The sequence below is a fragment of the Anser anser genome, assembly GCF_964211835.1.
Source record: "Anser anser genome assembly, chromosome: 17".
NCBI lineage: Eukaryota > Metazoa > Chordata > Aves > Anseriformes > Anatidae > Anser > Anser anser.
In genome coordinates this window covers 6355765-6375947 of record NC_139738.1, presented here as the reverse complement: position 1 = coordinate 6375947, position 20183 = coordinate 6355765, and the positions used below count along the sequence as shown (strand labels likewise).

At 55.7% G+C, this 20183-nt stretch overlaps 1 protein-coding gene across 4 annotated transcripts in view; it reads right to left on the bottom strand.

The window, feature by feature from the left end:
* Positions 1 to 341: 341 nt before the first annotated feature.
* KAZN (kazrin, periplakin interacting protein) overlaps positions 342 to 20183 on the bottom strand; it is a gene marked incomplete at its 5' end in the record, with an annotated part of 186524 nt that continues 166682 nt past the window's right edge. For 3 of the 4 annotated variants that reach the window (XM_083802984.1, XM_083802987.1, XM_083802985.1), the window contains 7 exons: positions 342 to 2254; positions 2919 to 2969; positions 3067 to 3197; positions 3868 to 4057; positions 4606 to 4776; positions 5646 to 5782; positions 11162 to 11353. In XM_083802984.1, coding sequence (XP_083659110.1) covers positions 2087 to 2254; positions 2919 to 2969; positions 3067 to 3197; positions 3868 to 4057; positions 4606 to 4776; positions 5646 to 5782; positions 11162 to 11353 — 1040 coding nt within the window. In that variant the 3' untranslated portion in view covers positions 342 to 2086. Of the gene's footprint in view, positions 2255 to 2918; positions 2970 to 3066; positions 3198 to 3867; positions 4058 to 4605; positions 4777 to 5645; positions 5783 to 11161; positions 11354 to 16135; positions 19696 to 20183 lie in introns of those variants that run through there. The other variant, XM_083802986.1, reaches the window with a different exon arrangement.

Here is a 20183-nt window from a genome sequence, read left to right as displayed (position 1 = left end):
CTCCCAACTTCGCCCTTCGTTTGCACAACCCGACCCCAAATCCCTCCAGATTTGGGGCGGAAAACGACCATAAGAGAACGCGTTTTGCTCCCGTTTGGCATCGAGGCCAAATCCAAAGCGGGATGGGGACGGCATCATGGCTGGGGCGCCCCGGGGTGCAGGACACCCCCACCCCAAACCTGCTGGGACTCCCCCAGCCCAGTTCTCCCCAATTGTGCCCCCACCCTCCCACGACCCATTCGCACCCCCCCAGACACTCCAGGCCCCCCCCCCCATATCAGCCCCCAATCTCCACCTGGCACAGGCAGGTCGGCAAGGAATTACACCACAGGGAGCTCCTCCATACTTTAAAATAAGCTTTATTTAGATTTTTTATAATTTTTTTTATTTTTTTTTTTATATTTGCATCCATGCCTTCAAGGATCCTCCCCCACTCACGGGGGGAAAAAGTTAAATCTAATGTTACCCATAATCCATATGCTATTTCTCGAAGTTCTCTTTTAAATAAATCATCCTCTTAGTCATTTTTTTTTTTTTTTTTAGAATTATTTCCTAATTTACAAAAAAAAAAAAAAAAAGCTGAAATGCAAAGGAAACTACTTGATAACAAGGAGATTGCTCGTCTGTTTTGTTGGTTGAGAGTTTAAATTAGAAAAACGCAAAGAGAGGGAAAAGAAACAAACAAAACAACAACAAAAAAAAAGACAAATGTATAAAAAATGCTTTTCTGCAGAGACAGAGGCCACCGGGCCCACCCCCAGCACCGCCGCGGCCCCCCCGCATCATCACGTTAGAGGGAATACAGAGCACGAGGGCAGCTGCAGGTCAGCTCCCGGGATTTAAGACAAAATATCCCCCTTCGAAACAGGGCGTGCGTTATCGGCATTAAGAAAAATAATACACTATCGTAGCGTTATTAAATAATCTTCATACATTTTTTAAGAGCTTCAAATTATATCGTAAGCGTTAAAGCATAAGGTACTTGTCGTAAGCAGAGCGCGGCGCGTGTTAGTGGTGGTCGGGGGGGGGAAGCGGCTGCCGGCGGGGTGATTTTGGGGCGTTTTGAGCAGATTTCGGAGCGTGAGCTCCGCGGCCGTACCCAGCGCCCCGGCGACAATAATGCCCCAAAAACCAGTGCTGCCCCGCGATGCCGCCTGCCCCCGGCTCCGAGCTTGCGCCGCTTCCCCCCAGTTTTAATTCCAGCAAAGGGCGAGCACCCCAAATCTGGGAAAAACAAAGCAGGGAAAAGCCTTATTTCCCAGAAAACGTTGAGGTTGCTTTTTTTTTGTGTTTTTTTTTTTGTGTGTTTTTTTTTTTTCCAAGGCGTTAAGTGCTCTCGCAGCCGGGACGAGGATGCTCGCGGCCGTCCGACCGCGCCAGTCCCCGGTCCCCATCCACATCCTCCCGCCCGCGGGCAGCGCCCCAGGACAGTACAGTACAAAGAGCCCCTTCCTCCTCCCCCAGCCCTCCCCACCAACATGGAAAAATATAAAACCCCCCCCAAAATTTCTGCAATAATTTAGTTAGAATAGCTCCTCTCTGGGTTTGTGCAAATAAATTAAAACAACACAAGGAAAGGGAAAACACTTATTCCAGACCGGCAGGCGTTACGACGAGCCCGGGTGCTGCCTCCTCGGATTTTGGCCAGGGGGACGTCACGGCGAACGTGATTTTGGTGGCTTTTTGTTTTTTTTTTTTCCTCCTTTCTTTTTTAAGGTCTCTTATGACGGCGGGGTCCCCCTCTCCAAGGCGGGTTCCAGAGGCTCCGGAAAACAGCGGTTTCGGACAAGAGACGTCACAAGCACAAAGTGCACGAGATTCCCGTTATTTACAGACACGCAGCAGTCCTTCAAGTTTCAAGTTTCATCAAAAGAAGGAGGGGAGAACAAAAAAAATGAAAAAATAATAAAAATCCCAAAACGACAAAAACCGAAGCGACGGACAAAGAAGGAAGAGTTACTGGAATGCAAAAATAAAATAATAATAAAAAAAAAAGGAATAAAAGGGTGTGGGGGGAATGAAATTACAACACGACAGCAGGGGTATGCACACGCAGGGTGGGGGGGATGTACAGCGGCGCTCGGGGTCACCAGTCCGCATCCTCCTCGATGTAGTAGTCGGGGGCCGTGCCGTCGAAGAGCCCGGGGTCGAGGGACTTGCGCTGCTTGCCCCGGGCAAACACCCGCGAGATGGAGCCGAAGCCCATTTTCTCCTTCTTCTTTTTCCGTTTTTGGTCCTCCAGGTCTTCCAGAGACTGCAAAGGGAACAGGGAGTGGGGAAACGGGCGGTGAGCTGTGGGAAAGCAGCGCCGAGCTGGGCTCTTTTTGGGGTTTTGCTTCTGAGTTCGGCGCTGATCCCCCTGCCCGTGCCAAATACGAGCCTCTTTGGGCTTAAAGCAAGCTTTGGAGGTGCCAGCACCTCCCTGCCCGGGCTGAGTAGTCCTGATCCCCAGAGCGGTGCTGGTCCCAAGGAATAACGAGGCGCAGACCCAAAGAAGAATTCCTGAAATGCTGCATCTGAAGTCACGGGGAAATCTTGCCCCTCACCACCCCATGTTACCAGGAATTTGGCTTCCTGATGCAATCATTCCTACACAGGGATGGCCTCACCAAGGCTCCGCTTACATCTCTTGTGTGAATACCCCAGCTTTTGGGGGTAAAATAAGTAATGCAACGTGACCTAGGCTGTGCCTTACTGAAACTGAGGGTGTGGTGGGCTCAGGACACAGCCAGCACCTTAGCTGGATTTGGGGACAGATCACTGCAGTCTGGGACAGCCCAGACTTAAAATTCCCAACAGGTTTTTTTATTTTTATTTTTTAAAACCCGAAGCGTGCGGTCTGAAATTGCTGCCTCCGAGCACCCCCCCAACCACCCCCCAGTGCAGGAGTGGGGTTTCCCGGGGCTTTGGTGCCCTACCTGTACAATGGGGTTGTGCAAGTTCTTCTGTACCGGTCCGGGGCTGTCCCCCTGCAGCAGAAGGGGACAGAGGGCATTGAAACAGCGGGAACATGGCATGGGAACCCTGCAAGGACACCCCCCCCCACGCTGCCCCCCCCAGACTTACGTTGCAGAGCGAGTGCGTCCGATGCCGGGGCGAGTTGATGTCACTCGGCGTGGACGAGCGGTCCCCTTCTGCCGCCGACGCGTCGGAGATGATGGACGGCTGCCGGGAGTGGCAGGGGCTCACCCGGACCGCTGCGAGGCAGGGGAGGCAGCAGGGGGTCAGCAGCATCCCCCCAGGAGGGAGGCAGAGCTCAGGCACAGATCTGCGTCTGTGCAACCTCTAACTCCCCGTGCAAAAGCCCAGACCTCACGCGAAAGCTGTCCCCTCGTGCAAAACCCCAGCACCACCCGTGCGAAAGCTCAGATCCCATTCAAAACCCCAGCACCACCCCAGCTTGCCGTGCAAAACCTAAACCCAGGCACAACCCAAGCAGTCCCTATGCAAAAACCCAGATCCCATTCAAAACCCCAGCACGCCCCGCTAAAAACCCCAACCTGCTGTACGAAACTTAAACCCGTGCAAAACCCAGGTACCCTCCATGCAAAAACCCTGACACTATTCAAAACCCCAGCATCCCCCATGCAAAACCCCGGCGTGCTGTGTAAAACCCAAACCTGTGCAAAACCCAAACCCGTGCAAAACCCTAAACCCGTGCAAAACCCAAGTACCAACCATGCAAGACCCAGCCCACTCTGCCAAACCTTGGATGCGACTGACAACACTCATCTGGCGAGCAGATTTCCACCCTAACCAAGGCAGCCACGGCCGCGCAGGGCTCAGCAAGCTCAGCAGCCCCCGCTGCGGATTTCACCCCAGGACCACCCCCCCCCGGATTTGAGTACCCGGGTCTCGGGGTCTCACCTTGCCGGTCGGCCGAGTGCTGGGGGTGCGAGTGGTAGAGGGTCTGCTGGCTCTGCCGGATGGCGGCCGTCAGCGGCAGGTCGGCCTGCAGCACCCACTCCTGGTTGCCGTTCAGCACCGTCTCGCCCGGCATGGCCAAGGAGTGGCGCTTGGGGACGTCCTTGGTCAGCGTGGCCAGGGACTGCTTGGCCTGGGGAGGACACGGCGGGGGGGGGGGGGGAGGGCAGAAAAATAGGGACGTCTCCTGGAGCTGCAGGAGCAGCAGCAACGCGCGGCGCAAAACCCACCCTGCCCTTTGCAGGTGAACGGCCAAATCCCTGCAGCAAGGACACCCAGCTCTTTTCCATCCATGTTTTCTCTTTTCCTGCTAGTATTGCCACGATACAGTGATCGTAGTCAATGCCATGTGCAGGTGTCACGGCGCTGGGGCCGACATTTATCCCCGATACTCACGGTGGTATATAATACACCCCCTGTGATACTGCAACAAAAGCTTCGATGCAGCATCACGGCCCAAACGCAGCGCAGCAGCACTGCTGCAAACACCCCCGTGCAATACTGCAACGAGCACGGAACCTCATCAAAACTCCCCGGGGTCTCCAAGCCCTCGAGCTGCTGAGCTGAGAGCCCGCAGCAGCGCACAGGGCCGACCCTCGGCCGCTCGAATGCTTCTGCAGCTCGAGCCCGCGGCCACGCCAGGGCACGGGCGGGTGATGTGGGAGCAGGGGCTGCGCTCACCATGGCCAGCTCGGCCTCCAGCTCCTTCATGCGGTTGTCTTTCAGGTCGAGCTGGGAGCGCAGGGCGCTGGCGTGGTCCGTCGCCTCCTTGGCTTGCCGCCGCAGCTCCCACTTCTCCCTCTCCAGCAGGTCTTTCTCCTTTGCCAGGGCTTTCACCGCGTCCTCGCTCTCCTGCAGCGAGCCGGGGAAGCCGTCGGGATGGGGGGAACGGCCAAAAGACGCCCCCCAGCTCTCCCCCACAGGCACTGGCAACCCTGTGCCCCGAAATGAGATGCCCGCTCCCCAAAACAGGGTGCCTGCACTGTGCCCGAAAGCTGACGACTTACGCCAGCACCTCGACCCAACTACTTGCTTCTCCTGCAGTGCCCCTTCCTGTTGGAAATTGCAAGGGATTTCTTACAGCAGGGGAAAAATGTCCCTCAGGCTCTCCCCGGCCTACCCCAAGCTGGCTGCAAGCGCTGCTCCTTAAGCACCAGCCTTCAAAAATAGCAAATTTCTCCCCTTGCATGGAAAAAAGCCCAGAATAGCCGCCTGAGCTGGTTTCCCACGCTCGCTCGCACTGGTGGACGGCTCCACGCAGGCAAACCATGAGCACAACAGGAAACTGTGCCTACACCCCCTGGCTTTCTGTCCATAAAACATCCAGAAAAATGCTATTTATAATCGAGCAACGTGCTATGGGTTGTGCGGTTGACAAGCTCCTAACCTTATGGGCCCCACGTAAAGCATGTCCTCGGAAACGAGCTGCCTTAGGGTTTCAGCCAGCAAAAAAAGACTGGATAAAAGCAAAACCCTCCCCAAAAAAGCCCCACCTGAGCTTTGAAAACCAGCTCAGCTAATTACAATCTCTGGCCTGATTCGTTTATCATTGCTAAGTGATAAATCCTCCTCCCTTTCTTCACCATTCCCCTGCTGAAGGGTCTGAACCCCAGCAGGGGAGCTGCTCGCCGTTTGCAAGGGGTTAAGCCCCATTTTGCTGCTTTTTTCCCCCGGTGCAATAAAAGAAAACCCAAAGGCCTCACGCCAGCGCCCAGCCTCACTTTCCGGTGCTGCTCGTAGTTGCGGATGAAGTCGCGGAGCTGCTCCTCGCGGCTCTCCAGCGTGGCGTAGAGCTGCTGCATCTGGCTCACCAGGTCCGTCTTCTCGGCTTTCAAGCGCTTGCGGTCAGCTTTCATGGCTGGGGGGAGAGAGCACTGGGGTTAGAACAGGCACCGGGGTAAAACAGGCACCGGGCTCCCCCTCCAGCACCTTCGTTTCACAAGGACCCAGCAGCGAAGCCCCCAGCTCCCTCCCCACATCTCGGGGAACCCCCCGCCCCACCAAAAACCAGCACGGGGAGCAGCGCTGCCTGCCTGGGGCTTCTCACCCAGCAGCAGCAAGACCCGAAGCAGAGATTTTTGGAGGACACCGTGCAACCCGAGGACTGGTGGTGCATCCATCCCCGGCAGCCTGCTCTGCGTGGGATGCGCCGAGCAGAGCGAATCCTTCACACCCTGCCCTACCAGCCCCTCCGACCCCCAAAACGGAGTCATTTTGAGCAGCGGTGCTCATCGCCAGCTTTGCAGCCACGGTAAATTCATGCTAATGCCCAGGTCTGACGTTGCATCATTTAGGAGCCTGAGGACAGCAGTAAACTCCAGCTCTGCTTGAGAACCGCTCCCCGAAATGCTTAAAAACTGCTGGGGCTGTGATTATTTTGGTGCTTCGTCCTTGTAGCACGTGCTCCAAACCATGCCCCAAAGGCATCACGGGGCACCCATGAAAAAAAGAGATTTGGGAGCAAAACCGGTGCTGCAGTGTCAGGGTTTAGCCCAGAAAAACACTTTTCCCGGCTAAATAAACCCAGGCGGCTGAATTTAGCAGCGAGGATTAAGATTTTTCCCCATTTCTGTCTATTTTGATGGGTAAACTCTCACCGGGCACATTTCTACGAGGAGCAAGCAAACACGAGGGGAAACCATCGAATGCCTCGGGGGGAGCTGCGGGTGCCCATCGTGCCCGGTGCCTCCAGCCCGCGCCTCGGCACCGCGGCAGAAACCCAGGTTCCCGCTGCAGACCCAGCCCTCCCCACCCCAACGGCAGGCAGCTGAGCAATCGGGCTGCAAGACCGAGCGAAAAGCAATAAAAAAAAAGGCTCCGCATGCCTTTTGGCCCTGAGAAAGCAGGAAGTTATTAAACACCCTTTGGCCCTGCAGCGGTCATCGCCCTCGCTGCTTCGCAAGCGGGCGAGCTCTGCAAGGTGTCCCTTCGCAGAAAAAAAATCTGAACCCAAACAAACACAGAAGCCACCCAAAAACCTGCCAGAGGCTGCACAGGCGCACGTGAAATGCCAGCAAAATCCCTTCCGGACGCCTTTGCAAGGAGGCGCTGCTTCCCCTTGAGTTTGCCGGCAGCCAAGGCTGCTGCAATCGCACTGCAGCCCCATCCCCACGCGCGGGTTTTTCTTGGTTTACCTGACCCCACGAGCAGCATTTTCACCCCTGTTCTGTCCCAGAGCATCCTCCCCTTCCCGTAATTAGCCGCTTCATCTCGGGATGCTAGCTGGCTCTACACCATCCATTTCTTCCCAAATGCAGTTGGGGCTGGGGACACTGCACCTTCCCAAATCCGGGCTGCAGCAGGAGCCACCCCTTCTCTCCAAGCTGCGCCGTGTCCTCCTCCCTATGTCCCCACGTCCCCCTGGGTCCCCCCGTCCATGGGGCTGTGTTTCACGGTGCTGCCAGACACAGAGCAGCCCCTTTGCTGGGCTGGTTTCCCCGTTAGCACAACTGTTCGTGGTTCCTCGGCGTGGCACGAGGCTGTTCACTACGAGAAAAATACAAAAACTCCCCAGAGCAGGGCTGGCTTCCTCCCCAGGCAGGAGAATTCCCTCCAGCACCCCCCTCCAGCCTAACAGCACTCCTCCGAGCAGCTTCGCTCAAATATTTGAGGGCTCAAAACTTCACAGGAAGGGGAAGTTCCCCCAAAACCAGGCAGGCGAGAGAAGGGGCTGGCGAGATGCCCGCAGACCGAACCCCTCCGGTTTCGAGCCCTTCAGCACCCCGCCACACACATCCGTACGTATTTCATTTTCTCAAGGAAAACGAGAGGCTCTTAGAAAAGCTGAATTCAGATTTGCACCCTCTGAAGCTGAAGGTGACAAAAGGCTCCCACCAAACTTAATTAAAGAGCCGCTACCCCGCAGCACACAGCCTGCTTCCATTAGTGGAAGCATTCAGAGTCCTTAAAGATTTATGGGAAACTCTTCAACTCCTGCACCACCACCACCAAAACCAAGAAAACTACAAAAAAAAAACATTCAGAAGTATTACGAGGAGACAAGTACTCGGTCTCCCAAGGTCTGATATCCGCTGAGCAGAGCTAACCTGAAGCCCCGTGGATGCTCGCCGTGGGTGTCCTGCTGCTCCTGCCCTGCCCATCCAAAAGCAATGGGGAAAAAGAGGTGGAAAAGGTTTCTGGTCGAACACCTCTGTGCTGGGGTCAGCCAAGCTGCACCGGCACAGCGAGTGGGCCCGAGGACAGTTCCACACCCGTTTCAGTTCGTATTTGAGAGATTTGCTAAAATAAACTCTCTTATTTTCCACTCCCATTAGCACTATTCGCCCTCCTCCAGAGCCGATGAGCTCCTAAGCTTAAAAAAAGATTTATCGGGCGTTTGAGAACTTCATTCCCAACCCGGCTGATAGGAAATTAATCGAAAGAGGCAGGAGAAAAACAGAAAGTTATGCAAAAGCGAGCCGGGCTGCCAGCAGCTCCGTACCTCCTCGGCAAACGAGCCCGGCTAATTACGCAGGGCGGCCTCAGGGGGATCGGTCGGGCTCTCACAGCACGTCCCCTGTCCGTGCAGACATCGCATTTTCGGACAGAGCCCGTCCAACCGAAAATGCCACCCCCGCCACCCTCTGAGTGCAGCTTGGTGCCCGTAGCTCGTCCCTCCGACGCCCAACCTGCACGGCACGGCACGGCCAACATTGCCGCGGCCACAACGGTGCCGCCACCCCCGGGGTCCCTTTCTGGCCTCTTTGGGATGGAAATTAGCCAACAGGTGCTAAAAAGAGACATTTCCCCTCCTAAAACGATGGTTTTTAATAACTAGCGTCTTCCCTTTCAACATTAAAATTCTGATCTTGGGTGAAGAGATGACGAGCCAGGCGGTGGTGGCACCACCTAGCCCAGGTTGGCTTGGAGAGCCTTCGGATGGTAATTTGGGTTTGGTACCTCGGGAGCGTGATAACGGAGGAAAAAATGGCCAGCTCCGCACAGGAGGGACACGCAACGCCGTCCTGTCACGTTAACGTTCACTTAATTCCTCCTGTTTCCCCATCCCGACCGTGAAATTCAGTGTTGTCACCATGACCAAGCCATAAAATCGGGCAACCCCGCGCAGGGCTGGCAGCGCCGCCCCTCGCTCCGGAATGAAATTCGGGCCCGCAGCACCTCCGGGGGCCCCGTCTCCCATTTCTTTGCTACCTCCCCAAAGGAGCACACGGAGGGGTTTTGCAGCAGCTCTGTGCCACCGGGGGACAGAGCTCAGAGCCACCGGCAGGGGATGGAGGCCACCAGGCTGCGAACCCCCCGTGGAGGGGACGTTGTGCCGGATTTGTGCCGGTTCACGCTCCCGGAGGAGGAGAGGAGGACGTGACGAAGCACGAGAGGATTTCATTTTGGACATTAGAGAGAAAAAAAAAAGGTGCAAGCGATGGAATTAGCCCAGAGGAAGGAGCAATAAAACAAAACCCCGGTCCGAGCCGCTCCAGCACATCCTGTGCCACGTCAGATCCAACCCGTCCTGCGCCGGGGCGCTATAAATATAGATCTGCTCCCCGCAGGAAGGGCTCGGTGGCGGGGGGGACGCGTTTCAGCACCAAGGCGGCTTCATCCAGTCCTCTCCACGGCGAAACCAAACCCTTGCGGAGACGCCGGGGCGCTGTGGGGGCTGCCGCAGAGGCTGGAGCCTCCCCTTCCCTCCTGCCGCCTGCCCGGCACTTCCCGGCGCGCCGCCAGCCGCCGGCACGGATTTCCCTATCGCTTCCCCAGCGCTTCCCCGCTAGCGACGCGGCCGCCCGGGAGGATGCTGCGGCCCCAGAGGCCCGGCCTCCGCCTGGATCCTGAGCCATGGAGAAGCCCGGCCAGGTCTGCAGCAGCTCCTGAACCTGCAACCATCGGTTCCCCAGTTGGCGACGCCGGCGGATGCGTTTTTGCAGGGTTTCTGCCCTTTTTTCCCTTCCATTTCTCACCGCGTTTCTCTCCACGGGAAGGAAAAGAAGTTTCTGCCCAGCTCGTGGGGATAGATCCAGCACTGGCGGCTTCTCCAAGCGAGGGGGAAGCTTTCCAGCGCGGGAGGGGAGGGAAGCAGCAGTGATTTAACACCACTTCTTGTTCCACCACCGAGCCCCCCCCCATCCTACCCATCACAACTCCAGGAAAGTCCTGGAAAACAAATCCCAGCAGGCCAGTAAAAGACCAATAAAAAAATATACAAATATTCCTTAAACACCCCTGATTCTCGAGCCAATCTCATTTTTTTTCTGCACTGTCCTCTGCAGAAGTGTGTATAACCTTCTTAAACGACTTTTTTTTTTTGACTTTTTTTTTTTCAAATAGCCTTAAATCCATCCTGCTTTTGCATATTTTTGCATTTATCAGCACTTCTGCCTGGACCGAGGCTTCTCTAATGAAGATTTTTTTCCCCGAGTGTGGTGTTCTAAACCCAGAGCATTTCCTGCTGCTGGAGACTGAGCCAGTGGAGTGGGGGAAAGCTCCTTGCTCACGCACACCCGGCAGCACGTTGCATTTTTATTTTTTTGTGCAAAACTACCAATCTTTCAGAGTTCTCTGCCCTGCCACCCGATTTTGCATGGACTGTGGAAAAAACAGCTTACAAGAAACATCTCCAAGCCCCACAACATGGCAGAAAATTCAAAAAAGGGCCAATTCTCATTAATTTGCACATCCCCAAAGAGCAACAACACAAAAAAGCAGACGGACCAGGGGTGATTCCTGCCCCCCCAAATCCCAAACCCCACACCCAAACCCAGCCCCATGCAGTGCACCCACCCTGGGTACATCACCCTGCTGTACTTCTTTCCAGTTTATTCAGCAGGAAGAGGTTTTATGGGGAGGAAAACCTGCGCCGTGAGGTTTTGCCCTGCACAACCCATCACCAGGGCGTGCAGTCAGCTCTCCCTGCGGGAGGATGCACGAAGCACGCGTGCATCGCCAGGAGCCCTGCTGCTCCCCTCCTAAAGGGCCCAAGGAGCTCCAATCCGAACCAAGCCCGACCCGCAACATTTTCCAGCTGCGTTTCAGCTCAGTTCTCCCCTCTGTTTAGCAGCAGAGCTTTGCAATGCCACGAGCACCGCGTGCTCCTGATTCCCCAACCTCGGCAGGGCAGCGCGAGGACGCTCAGGGGAGCATCCCTCGTATCCAACACCCCCCCTTGCACCACCTCACCCAAATACGAGGGATGCCTTCTCCTTTCCTCATTAACTAACTTGCGGTGATGCTCTGGGGTTCCGGGAAGTCTGGAAAAAAGCCCCGCTGGGGCAGCCCTTACCCTGCAGAGCCTCCTTGGCGCGCGCCAGCTCCTGCTCCTTCTGTGCCAGCTGCACCTTGAGCTCGGTGGCCGAGAGCACCTCGGGGGACTTGGTGCCGTGCGTCTCCTCCAGGTCTTTCGACAGCATCTCCTTCATTTGCCGGAGCAGGTGGACCTCCTCCTGCAGCTGGGCCACCTCTTCTCGCAGCAGCGCTGGGGGAGAGGGAAAACAACGCCGGCATGTCAGCGCCGCCCGCTCAGGACCCAGCCACGGGTAACAGCAACAAGTCACACTACGCAGCAATAAACAGCAGTGCAGAGTGGTAAATGACATCATTAGGAAGAGGCCAGAGGATCATTTAGGTTGGAAAAGACCTCCGAGATCATCAGTCCAACCGTCCAAGCAACGATAAGTAATAACAAAAATCAAGAGACTTCTCCTCGTCCAAACCGCCTGAAAAATCCGAAATCCAAATAATTCCCGAGGTGCACCAAAATGTTCAAAGCACGGGAGGAGGAGCCACTGGAGCTGCTGCTGTCTCACAGGGACGGGTGCTTGTGTGGCCAAGGAGCTCTGCAGCATTGCCCTGTGCTCGGGATGCGTTTAGGAAAACCCAACACCTGCTGCGGGGCTGGGAAGGGGAAGGCGATGCTTCCACGCGTTGCTCCACACCGCCAATTTCCCAGATTTCCCATTTTTCCCAATTTGCCCAGCAAAGCAGCTGCTTTTGCGAGCATCTCGGCACGTCCCAGCCCGCGTTCGGGGACGGCCGGGTGCCATCCTCGGGTGCTTTTCCCTCATTTCCACGCTGTACCCACAGCCCTCTTTTCCCCTTCCCATCCTCTCCCTGGCCCATTCGAGCCAGATGTTGCCACTCAAACCCATTATCGTGAGCACACGAGCAGCCTGCCCGTGCTTTTCCACGTCCTGTTGCTCAACCGCCTTCTTTGAAAAAGAAAATTAACTTGATTTGTCCTTCCACATAAGCAAAAAACCTCCCCTGGGTGAACCAACCACCAGCAATAGCGTAAATGGCCATTTCTGCCAGTTCTCCCCCAGGACAGCAGCGTGCTCGGGGACGGTGCTTCTGAATAACTGCACCGCGGCTTCCCAAACCGTGGCGGCAGCCTGAAACCCAAAGCCTGCGCTAAAAAGAAACCCCAGCATGCATGTTACAGTTCCTGGGAAAAAAAAATGAATTAGATTATAAATATTATATATAAATATAAAAATACGTATCAATCTAAAAAAAATAAATCGATGTTCTCTCTCCACTCAGCTGTGTTCTGGTCCTTTCCCTGCCACCTCTCAGCCAGTCCAGGCACAAAATGTAGGTTTTTTTGTGTTTTTTTTTTTTTTTTTAAGTTTATTTCTAGAAGAAACGGACTAAGTGACCCCACCTGCATGGCTGCTTCCCACCCTCCCAGAAGGTGGAAGAAAAACTGGAGGAAAAACCCAAATTGCTGGGGCTCGCCCCCGGGACTGCTGCACCCCAACGTGGTGCCCGGGTCCCTTCGGTGCCCGAGCCAGCAGCTGCTCTGGAAAGGCATAAAATCTGGTTTGCATACTTGAAATGCTTCCCTTATGAAAACTGGCAAGGCCTCGTTCTGTAAATTATTTAGCAATAAAGTCACTAACGAGGAACATTCGAGCTCCGGGCTGGGGATTTCATTAAAGTCCAAAGTGCTTTCTTGAAATCCTTGCAAAAAGGTTGAATAAATACGCGTCCGAGGGGCTTGGCTCAGCTCTGCCCGTGTTCCCGTTTCCCAAGGGGCTGGAGAAATCCCGATTTTTGGCCTCCAGCGCGCAGGAAACCGGGGGAAACGCGAGGGGCAGGGCCCAGACTGGGGGAGCGCAGGGAGTGCTCCGCGGGCGCGTTTCTGAGACCGTGCCACCGAGCGCCTTCGTTGCACGTCGGCGGGTGAGGACAGGCACCGAGGGAACAGGACACGGGAGCAGGACGGGACGCACGTGGGTGCTGGCGAGGATCTGCAGCAAGCCGCTCGCCTCCCCGAAATCCCCCCGAAATCTCATTTTGCTTGCACGCCCGACCCTGCAGCCTTGCTGCCCTGGGCACGAGGCTCGCTCGTGCAACCCCACAAACCCACGGATCGCCTTTAATTCCTTTTTCCCCCCCACCCCGACTCATTTTCGCCTTCGGGTTGGCTTTTTTCTTGCCCCTGGAGCCACGGTTGGCAGTTCCCTGGCAAATGATTAACCGCAGAGCAGGGAGCGCAGGGCAGGGCAGGGAGCGCAACGCGGCCACCTCGGGACCCCCCCTGCGCCTTAATTCCCAGCTCGGGTCGCTTTGGTGCCCACCACATCCTCACGCCGACCACAGCAACCACAGCCCCACAGACAGAGGGGAAAACTTTTGCGGAAATTAAAATGAAGGCCCACAACCAGCTGCAGGTCCAACGAACGTAACAAATACACGAGACCGAACCCGTGAAGCACACGCGGGCTTCACGGAGCTGCTGGTCTCGTGCAAGCAGCATAACTTCCCTCGCTTTTTAATTTTACCTGGAAACTATTTTATCTGTTTTCTAACTTTCTGAAAACTTTAAAAACTATATTTTAATGTTAAAGAGCTGGTTTTTCTACAGAGCTGCACAGTCAGATCGGCTTGAGAGAACGAGCCTGAACCGCGGTGAGGATGTTTCACCAAAGACACCGGCTCTGTATTATCGGTATACATCCACGGGGAAAAGCACAGCCCAAAAATCCAAGGTTTGAGGGGCAAAATGCTGGCGTCTCGCTCTGCTCAAACAGCACCAGACACGCCAGGAGCTGCTTCAACCCCCTGGAGAAGTCTCATCCTCCTCCCTGCCTCCTGGCGCTGCCTCTGCTGCTGAAGCCAGAGACAGGCTTAAAGGCAATAACCCGCCACGCTGATCCCAGAGAGGTTTTTAAAGGGTTTTTTTGGGGTGAAACAAGCCAGAGTTTCACGTAGGTAATGTGGGCTACGGCATGCCCTCCCCTCATCAAGTCTCCTTAAGAAAATGCTTAAGGAACAAAATATCGAGTGCATTAAGAGAGTGAGTAGATGTGAGAGGGACGCTGCAGCTCGGGGTTGGAACAGGACAGAAGCAGGACCAGCACGGTGCTGGGCCAGGCCTCAGCACCTAAAGCGACACCCCGGGCCCCAAAAGGTGCCGCTTCCCGGCAGTGCTGAGCGATCTCCTTGGGAAAGTCCCGATAACGGGGAAAATAAGGCCACTTCTTTGGGAACCTCGACTCAGCCCCTACACCCCTGCAGGGATTTTGGAATTGTGCAAAAATGGCCACAGAAAAAAATATCCACGGCTCCGGCCCCAGCCCCGCCGCTGCTAGCGCGAAGCCGATGTGGCTTGCGTTGCTCTTTTAACCCAAACCCGCTCATATTCAACCCAAAGGTGCTCGGGTTTTGGGGGGGGGGGGGCTCGCAGCGATGCTCGCGTCCCCGCAGCATCTGCAAGGTGGATTTGGGGCGGCGGCAGCCCCCACGCACAAATCCTACCCCATGCAAAACGCCCCGTGCAAAAAGCTGCCGCAACGCATCTCCTCCTCCTTCTTTTGCCTTAAGCCCTTTTTCTTTTTTTGGGGTGGTTTTGTCCCTCCTTGTAACGGGGTGCTGCAGTTACCGGCAGGAGCTCCCCTCCTCCAGCCCGCAGCTTTCAGCGCTGCCACAAACGGGCAGCTTGTGAAATTAATGCAATTTCAACGTTTCCCAGACTAATTGAGGAAAACTACCATTCACACCGAAATAATTGGCTGTTAATTATATTTTAGTTGATAGCATTAAACTTCCATGACACTGCCGGATCCTACATCCTTTATGCTTTGAGCACTGATTAGCGTTAATAGACAATGTAAATAATAGATTTTTTTTCTTGAATTATTATTTTTTTTAATTTTTTTTTGAAGCATCTGCAGCGAATACCTCTGCACAGCGTTTGGAGCTGAGCTTTCCCCTCCAGCTCCTGCAAATCCCATCTCTGGCTGCTCTGGAGCAGATCCCCAGGACACGGAGCCTTTTCCTGGCCCCGTACCAGGCACCAATTGCAGAACATCCACTCAAAAGATTTTTTTTCCCCGTGTAACTCATCTGACGCGACCGCTACACACACGCCTTTGCCGTCAGAGGGCATCCATTAAAAAGGACTGCAATGGGTTTTCTTGCCGCGGGGTTTACGGTGGCACGGTTCATACCTCGGGTGGGAGCTGCTTTTTCCCCTTTTCTGCCATTTTCACCATTTTTCACCACCAGATCCATGCCCATGGAGCGCACGGGGTGACACTTGTCCCCTCCTGCCTCCCGCACAGCCTTGGCCCAGCGCTTTTATATTTGTGTTTGTAATATACTTATAAAAACATGCCTCTCTCTACAGATACACACATACACGTCTCCCTCCTGGGACACAGGGATCACAGGATAAAGAGCAATATTAGACAAAAAATAAGGATTTAAGCCCCAGGGATGCGTGCGGCTCATCCCCGACCAAGCACCCCACCAGTTCGGAGAGCTGAGCAGCTCTGGTTTGGAGCCGGACTTTTGGGTACCCGAGCCAGGTTCACCCCACACCCTCCAAGCACCACGGGGAACGTCGGCGCTCCCCCTCTCGGTGCATCCCAACGGGCAGCGAATCGGGGGAGAACCTACCTGCAAAGTTACCAGGTACCCCCAAACCCCCCCCAAAATACGTTTGTCAGGGGGAGCAGAAGGCTGAGCGCCTCGGGGCGAGCTGAAATCCCGACACATGCAGGGCTGGGAGGGGAGGGCGGGGGGGTTGGGGGCTTTCAGGGTCGGTTTGGGAGCAGCGGGGCCGTGACCTCGGTGGCACCGCGGTGACACCCCCGTAAGCGTCCGCACACCCCAGAGGGCGTGCTTGCGGGTGGCTTTTCGTTCCTTTCACACATTAAAAAAAAATTAAAAATAATATATATTTTTTAAAAAATTATAAAAAAAGATAAGTTAAAAGTTAAGTTGGAGCTCCTCCCTCCAGCCCCCTTACCCGCGGGGGCCAGGCCGGGACGCATCCTGCCCCGCGCGTCCCCGCCGCCCGCTGCCACCGTCCCTCGCCGTGGCCGCGGAGACACGCACGGGGCCGCCGCCGTCGCCGCTCCCCGCTCCTCCTGCTCCGACTTCATGGCGCCCGCTGCCCCGTCGCCACCGCCGCCGCCACCGCCTCCCCGCCGCGGCTCCCGGCCCTGATGTCACGCCGGAGGAGTGGCCTGGCCCGGGAGTGAACCGCCAGGAACCGAAAGGCGGCGGAAACAATCCCCGGGGCCGGCCGCCGTGGGGAAACTGAGGCACGGGGAGGCACCGCCTTCCTCGTCCCCCACCCCGCGTCACACCCCTGTGACCCCGCGTCCTTCACCTCCCCTCAAAGCAGAGCTTCTCCCTCCGCTCGCCCACGCCGCCGGAGGGATGCGGGGCAGGCGGAGGCACCCCGGGGTGCTCCCGGTGCCCGGCTCCCTGCTGCAGGCCGGGGGCTGGGAACGTTTTGGGACAGCGCTGCCGCACGCGGCGCCCTTCCCCTGGCTCTGCCCAAAAAAACGCACAAAGGCTGCGGAACCTGGATGTGGGGAAACCGAGGCACAACCCGGAGAGGCAGCCTTGCGAGGGGTGCGAGCGGACGGACAAAAAACGGCGAGACCACGGGGGTGAAAGGCAGCCGGGACCCCCGGCGGGCTTCATTCCCCCCCCCCCCCGTTTGACGCCGTGCGAAGCCAGCAGAGTGAGGACAAGCGGGCGCTGCTGGCAGGTGACAGGGGATGGAGCAAGGTGCGGGGGGATGTCCCCAGGCCAGGGTGTGTCCCACGTCCCCGAGCACCCCGGAGCGGGTGCTCCACACCCAGGGAGCCCGTGAGTAAGCCGGGAGGAAGGTTCGGGCTCGCGGGCTCGCCCTCGTTGTGGCTTTGCTTGGCCAAGCCCCCCCTTCCTCACCCACAGCACCCGCAGTGCTTTGAGCGATGCCACCCGCGGGGGGTTCCCTGCTCGCTTCTTAAAACCCCCTCTGCGAGGCGTGCGGACAGCGGGTCTTGCACCCCGGGCTGTGCAACCAGCACCCACGCAAGCGAGACTGGGGTAAAAGCTGGGATTCCTTAGGGAGATGGCACGAAACCGGGCACAAGCTGGCAGCTTGGGCTCGATCTCTCTTGGAGGGGCTGCTTCAAATTTAATCTCAGCCCAGGAGGACGATGCAGGGGCTGCAGCACGCCCGACGGCATCCCCCGCACGCGGCCACCCTGCGGGCATTCCCTCTCTGCCCTGCCATGACCCTGCAGCTGGAAAGGCGACGGGAAACCCAAACCCAAACCTCGCCTTCTGCTTCTGCCAAGCTTCCCCCCGTGTGGCTGCAGGGTGCTGCCGCCTTCGCTGCACGCCCGTCTCCCCGCGCAGGGCTGCAGGACCGGCAGCTGCGGGAGGGGAGGAAGCAGCAGCCGGAGGCTGGATTTTTGTCCATTGAGTCACTTCCCGCAGATTCCAGGCAAGGGGCCGGGCTCTTTCTCCCCGTGTCCAGCGGGGAAAATCGCTGCGTGCCCTGTGCGACCTCCAGGAGCCCCGTGCCTCCAACCTCCAACCTCCAGGAGCCCCGTGCCTCCAACCTCCAGGAGCCCCGTGCCTCCAGTTTTCCCAGCCGGAGGTCTGCCAGTGTTCGAACCGTTCCTGGGTGCAGGAGCAAGCCACCCTTGGGAGACCACCACCAAACCTCCCAATTCCTTCAAAGCTGGACCAAATCCTCCTCTTCCCACCGCAAAAAAACCTCCAACAGAAGCAGGGGAACAAGTCGGGGTCGCAAAGTGGCTCAAGGCCAGCACCGGCACCCCAAAAGGCGCTGTGCTCACCGAAACACCCAACAGCAGCTGGAGGATAATGAAACCCAGCCTCAGCATGTGGAGCTAGGTAGGGCTGGCACGGGAGAACCCAGCTCCGGTTTCGGTTTCTCTTCCCGTTGGATTACACCATCATAAAAAAATGCTTCGAGGAGATGTTTCAAAACAGAGCAGCTTTCTCCCTTTTTTTTTTTTTTTTTCTGGCAGCTTTTAGGAAGGCCAAGACCTCGATAATCAATAAATGTTGATTTTCCCCTTCTTAAAAATAACATCATCCAGGGAGGACAAATGCTGGGGTGCTGCCTCCCAAGGATGCTCTGATTTGGTGCTATTTCCTCAACTCATCACACTTTTTTTTTTTTATCATCAGAATTATGGTTGTTGTCACAGGATTTTATGCCTAACGACTTCTGGCATCCTTAGGATGTTTTCATTCAGATGCTAAAACGATGTAATGAGACTGAGATAATGGCCCGCAAAAATAAACGATACAGATCAAAATAGACGGGATTTGGTTAAAAAGAAAAGAAAAGAAAAGAAAACAAATACAAATTATCCATCCTAATTAGCAATCAGACAGTATGCAGGGAAAAAAGACAGAAAAAAAAAAAAAAAAGATGCATCCTTGGGAATTTCTCTTGCAAGTTTTTCGTGCCGTGGATCTCGGCAGGACATCACCACCCCATGGGGACACACCGTGCTGCATCATCATGCTGCATTTGTACTTGGCAGTCACTTTGGGACAACTCTATCGAGTTTTCAGTATTTGCTTAAATGGAGATTATTAACAACCCGTGGCCTCCCGACTGGCAGAAAGCTCATCCCAGCTTTGCAACAAACTTTGCGTCTGCTGCAGGGAGCGAAATGCAGGTTCTCCGGCAGCCTTGAAGCCCTCGGAATTGATATTTTCCTTTTAAAAATAAATGCTGAGACGGGGGGGAAGCGCACTTAATATAGACTCAGCGTAATTCTGGGCTTTACATTATTCATCAAACCTTGCCCTGTGCCGTGCTGCAGCGCATACATTTCCATACACGATGGCAACGAAATCGCACGACTCCTGCAAAGCCGCGATAAAGCGTCCGCTCCGGCTGCTACAGCAGCGTGCTCGACGGGCCGCCGCTAATTAGCGGCGCGTAATTAAGTTCCTGTACATCGAGGTGCCGCTACACGGCAGCTCCCCAGCTCCTGCGGGTATCTGCTGGAGTTTCGGAGCACCTCGCCCGTTTCGCAGACGGGCACACCGCTGCGCACGCACGGCCAGCGTCCCCGAGGGCACAGGGCAGGGGACTGGCCGCACGCTGGGGGCTAGCAGAAGGGGACACCCACCCCGAGAGGTTAATAACGTCCAGATATGCAAAAAACATGCTCCCATTCCTAAAAGCACCCGGCTGATTTGCATCCACAGTTACACACGTGATTTTAATGGTGCTGAAGGTAGGCTGCGAGTGCAGACGCTGTCTTTATGCGCCAGACATTTATGCCTTTTTAAAAATTGTTTTTATTTTTCAAAGCAACCCTTCGGCTTCAGCTGAGCGCTTCTAGCGATCCCTCCCGGTTAACCACTCCAGCAGCATACGCTTATTGGGAGCCCAGCACGGAAAAGCCTTTTGGACACCACCAGCCCCTACAATCTGGGGGTGATGCGCAGTGGTCGGGTGCGGAGCTGGATGCGTGCACCAGGCCAGCACCGTCCCCTGCCCCCAGGAGGGCTGGCGAGGCACAAAACCGGTGGCAACTCCAGCCCGGGTTGGCTTAGGGCAGTGTTGAACTGGGAGCCACGCACCTGTGTCCCGTTTGGACGCTTTGTAGGAACAACACAGGATGCAAACGTAGACTCACACGTGCAGCTCACAGACCAGGAGTCGTGCAGTCTGTACGTCTGTAACAAAACCCACAAACCAACCTTAAAAAAGGTAAATTAATCCAAAGTTCAAGGAAAATTCTCCTCTCCAGGGCGGAATAAAACAAAACACCTTGGCAGAGAGGGCAGGGCTGTAGCGCTAACACGACACCCAAGTGCAGCAGGCACTCGTCCCGTTCCTCACCCATGGAATATTTACAAATCAATCAAAAGCAATTCATCAGCTGGAGGAAGACACGGGTTAACGAAGAAAAGCGATTAGCTGGCAGCACGCAGATAGGGCTCCTCCGGGGAGGAACCACTGTGGCTGGATCCTCCTCTGCAAAGCCTCTCAGCTCCACTGAAAAACTAAATTTCCA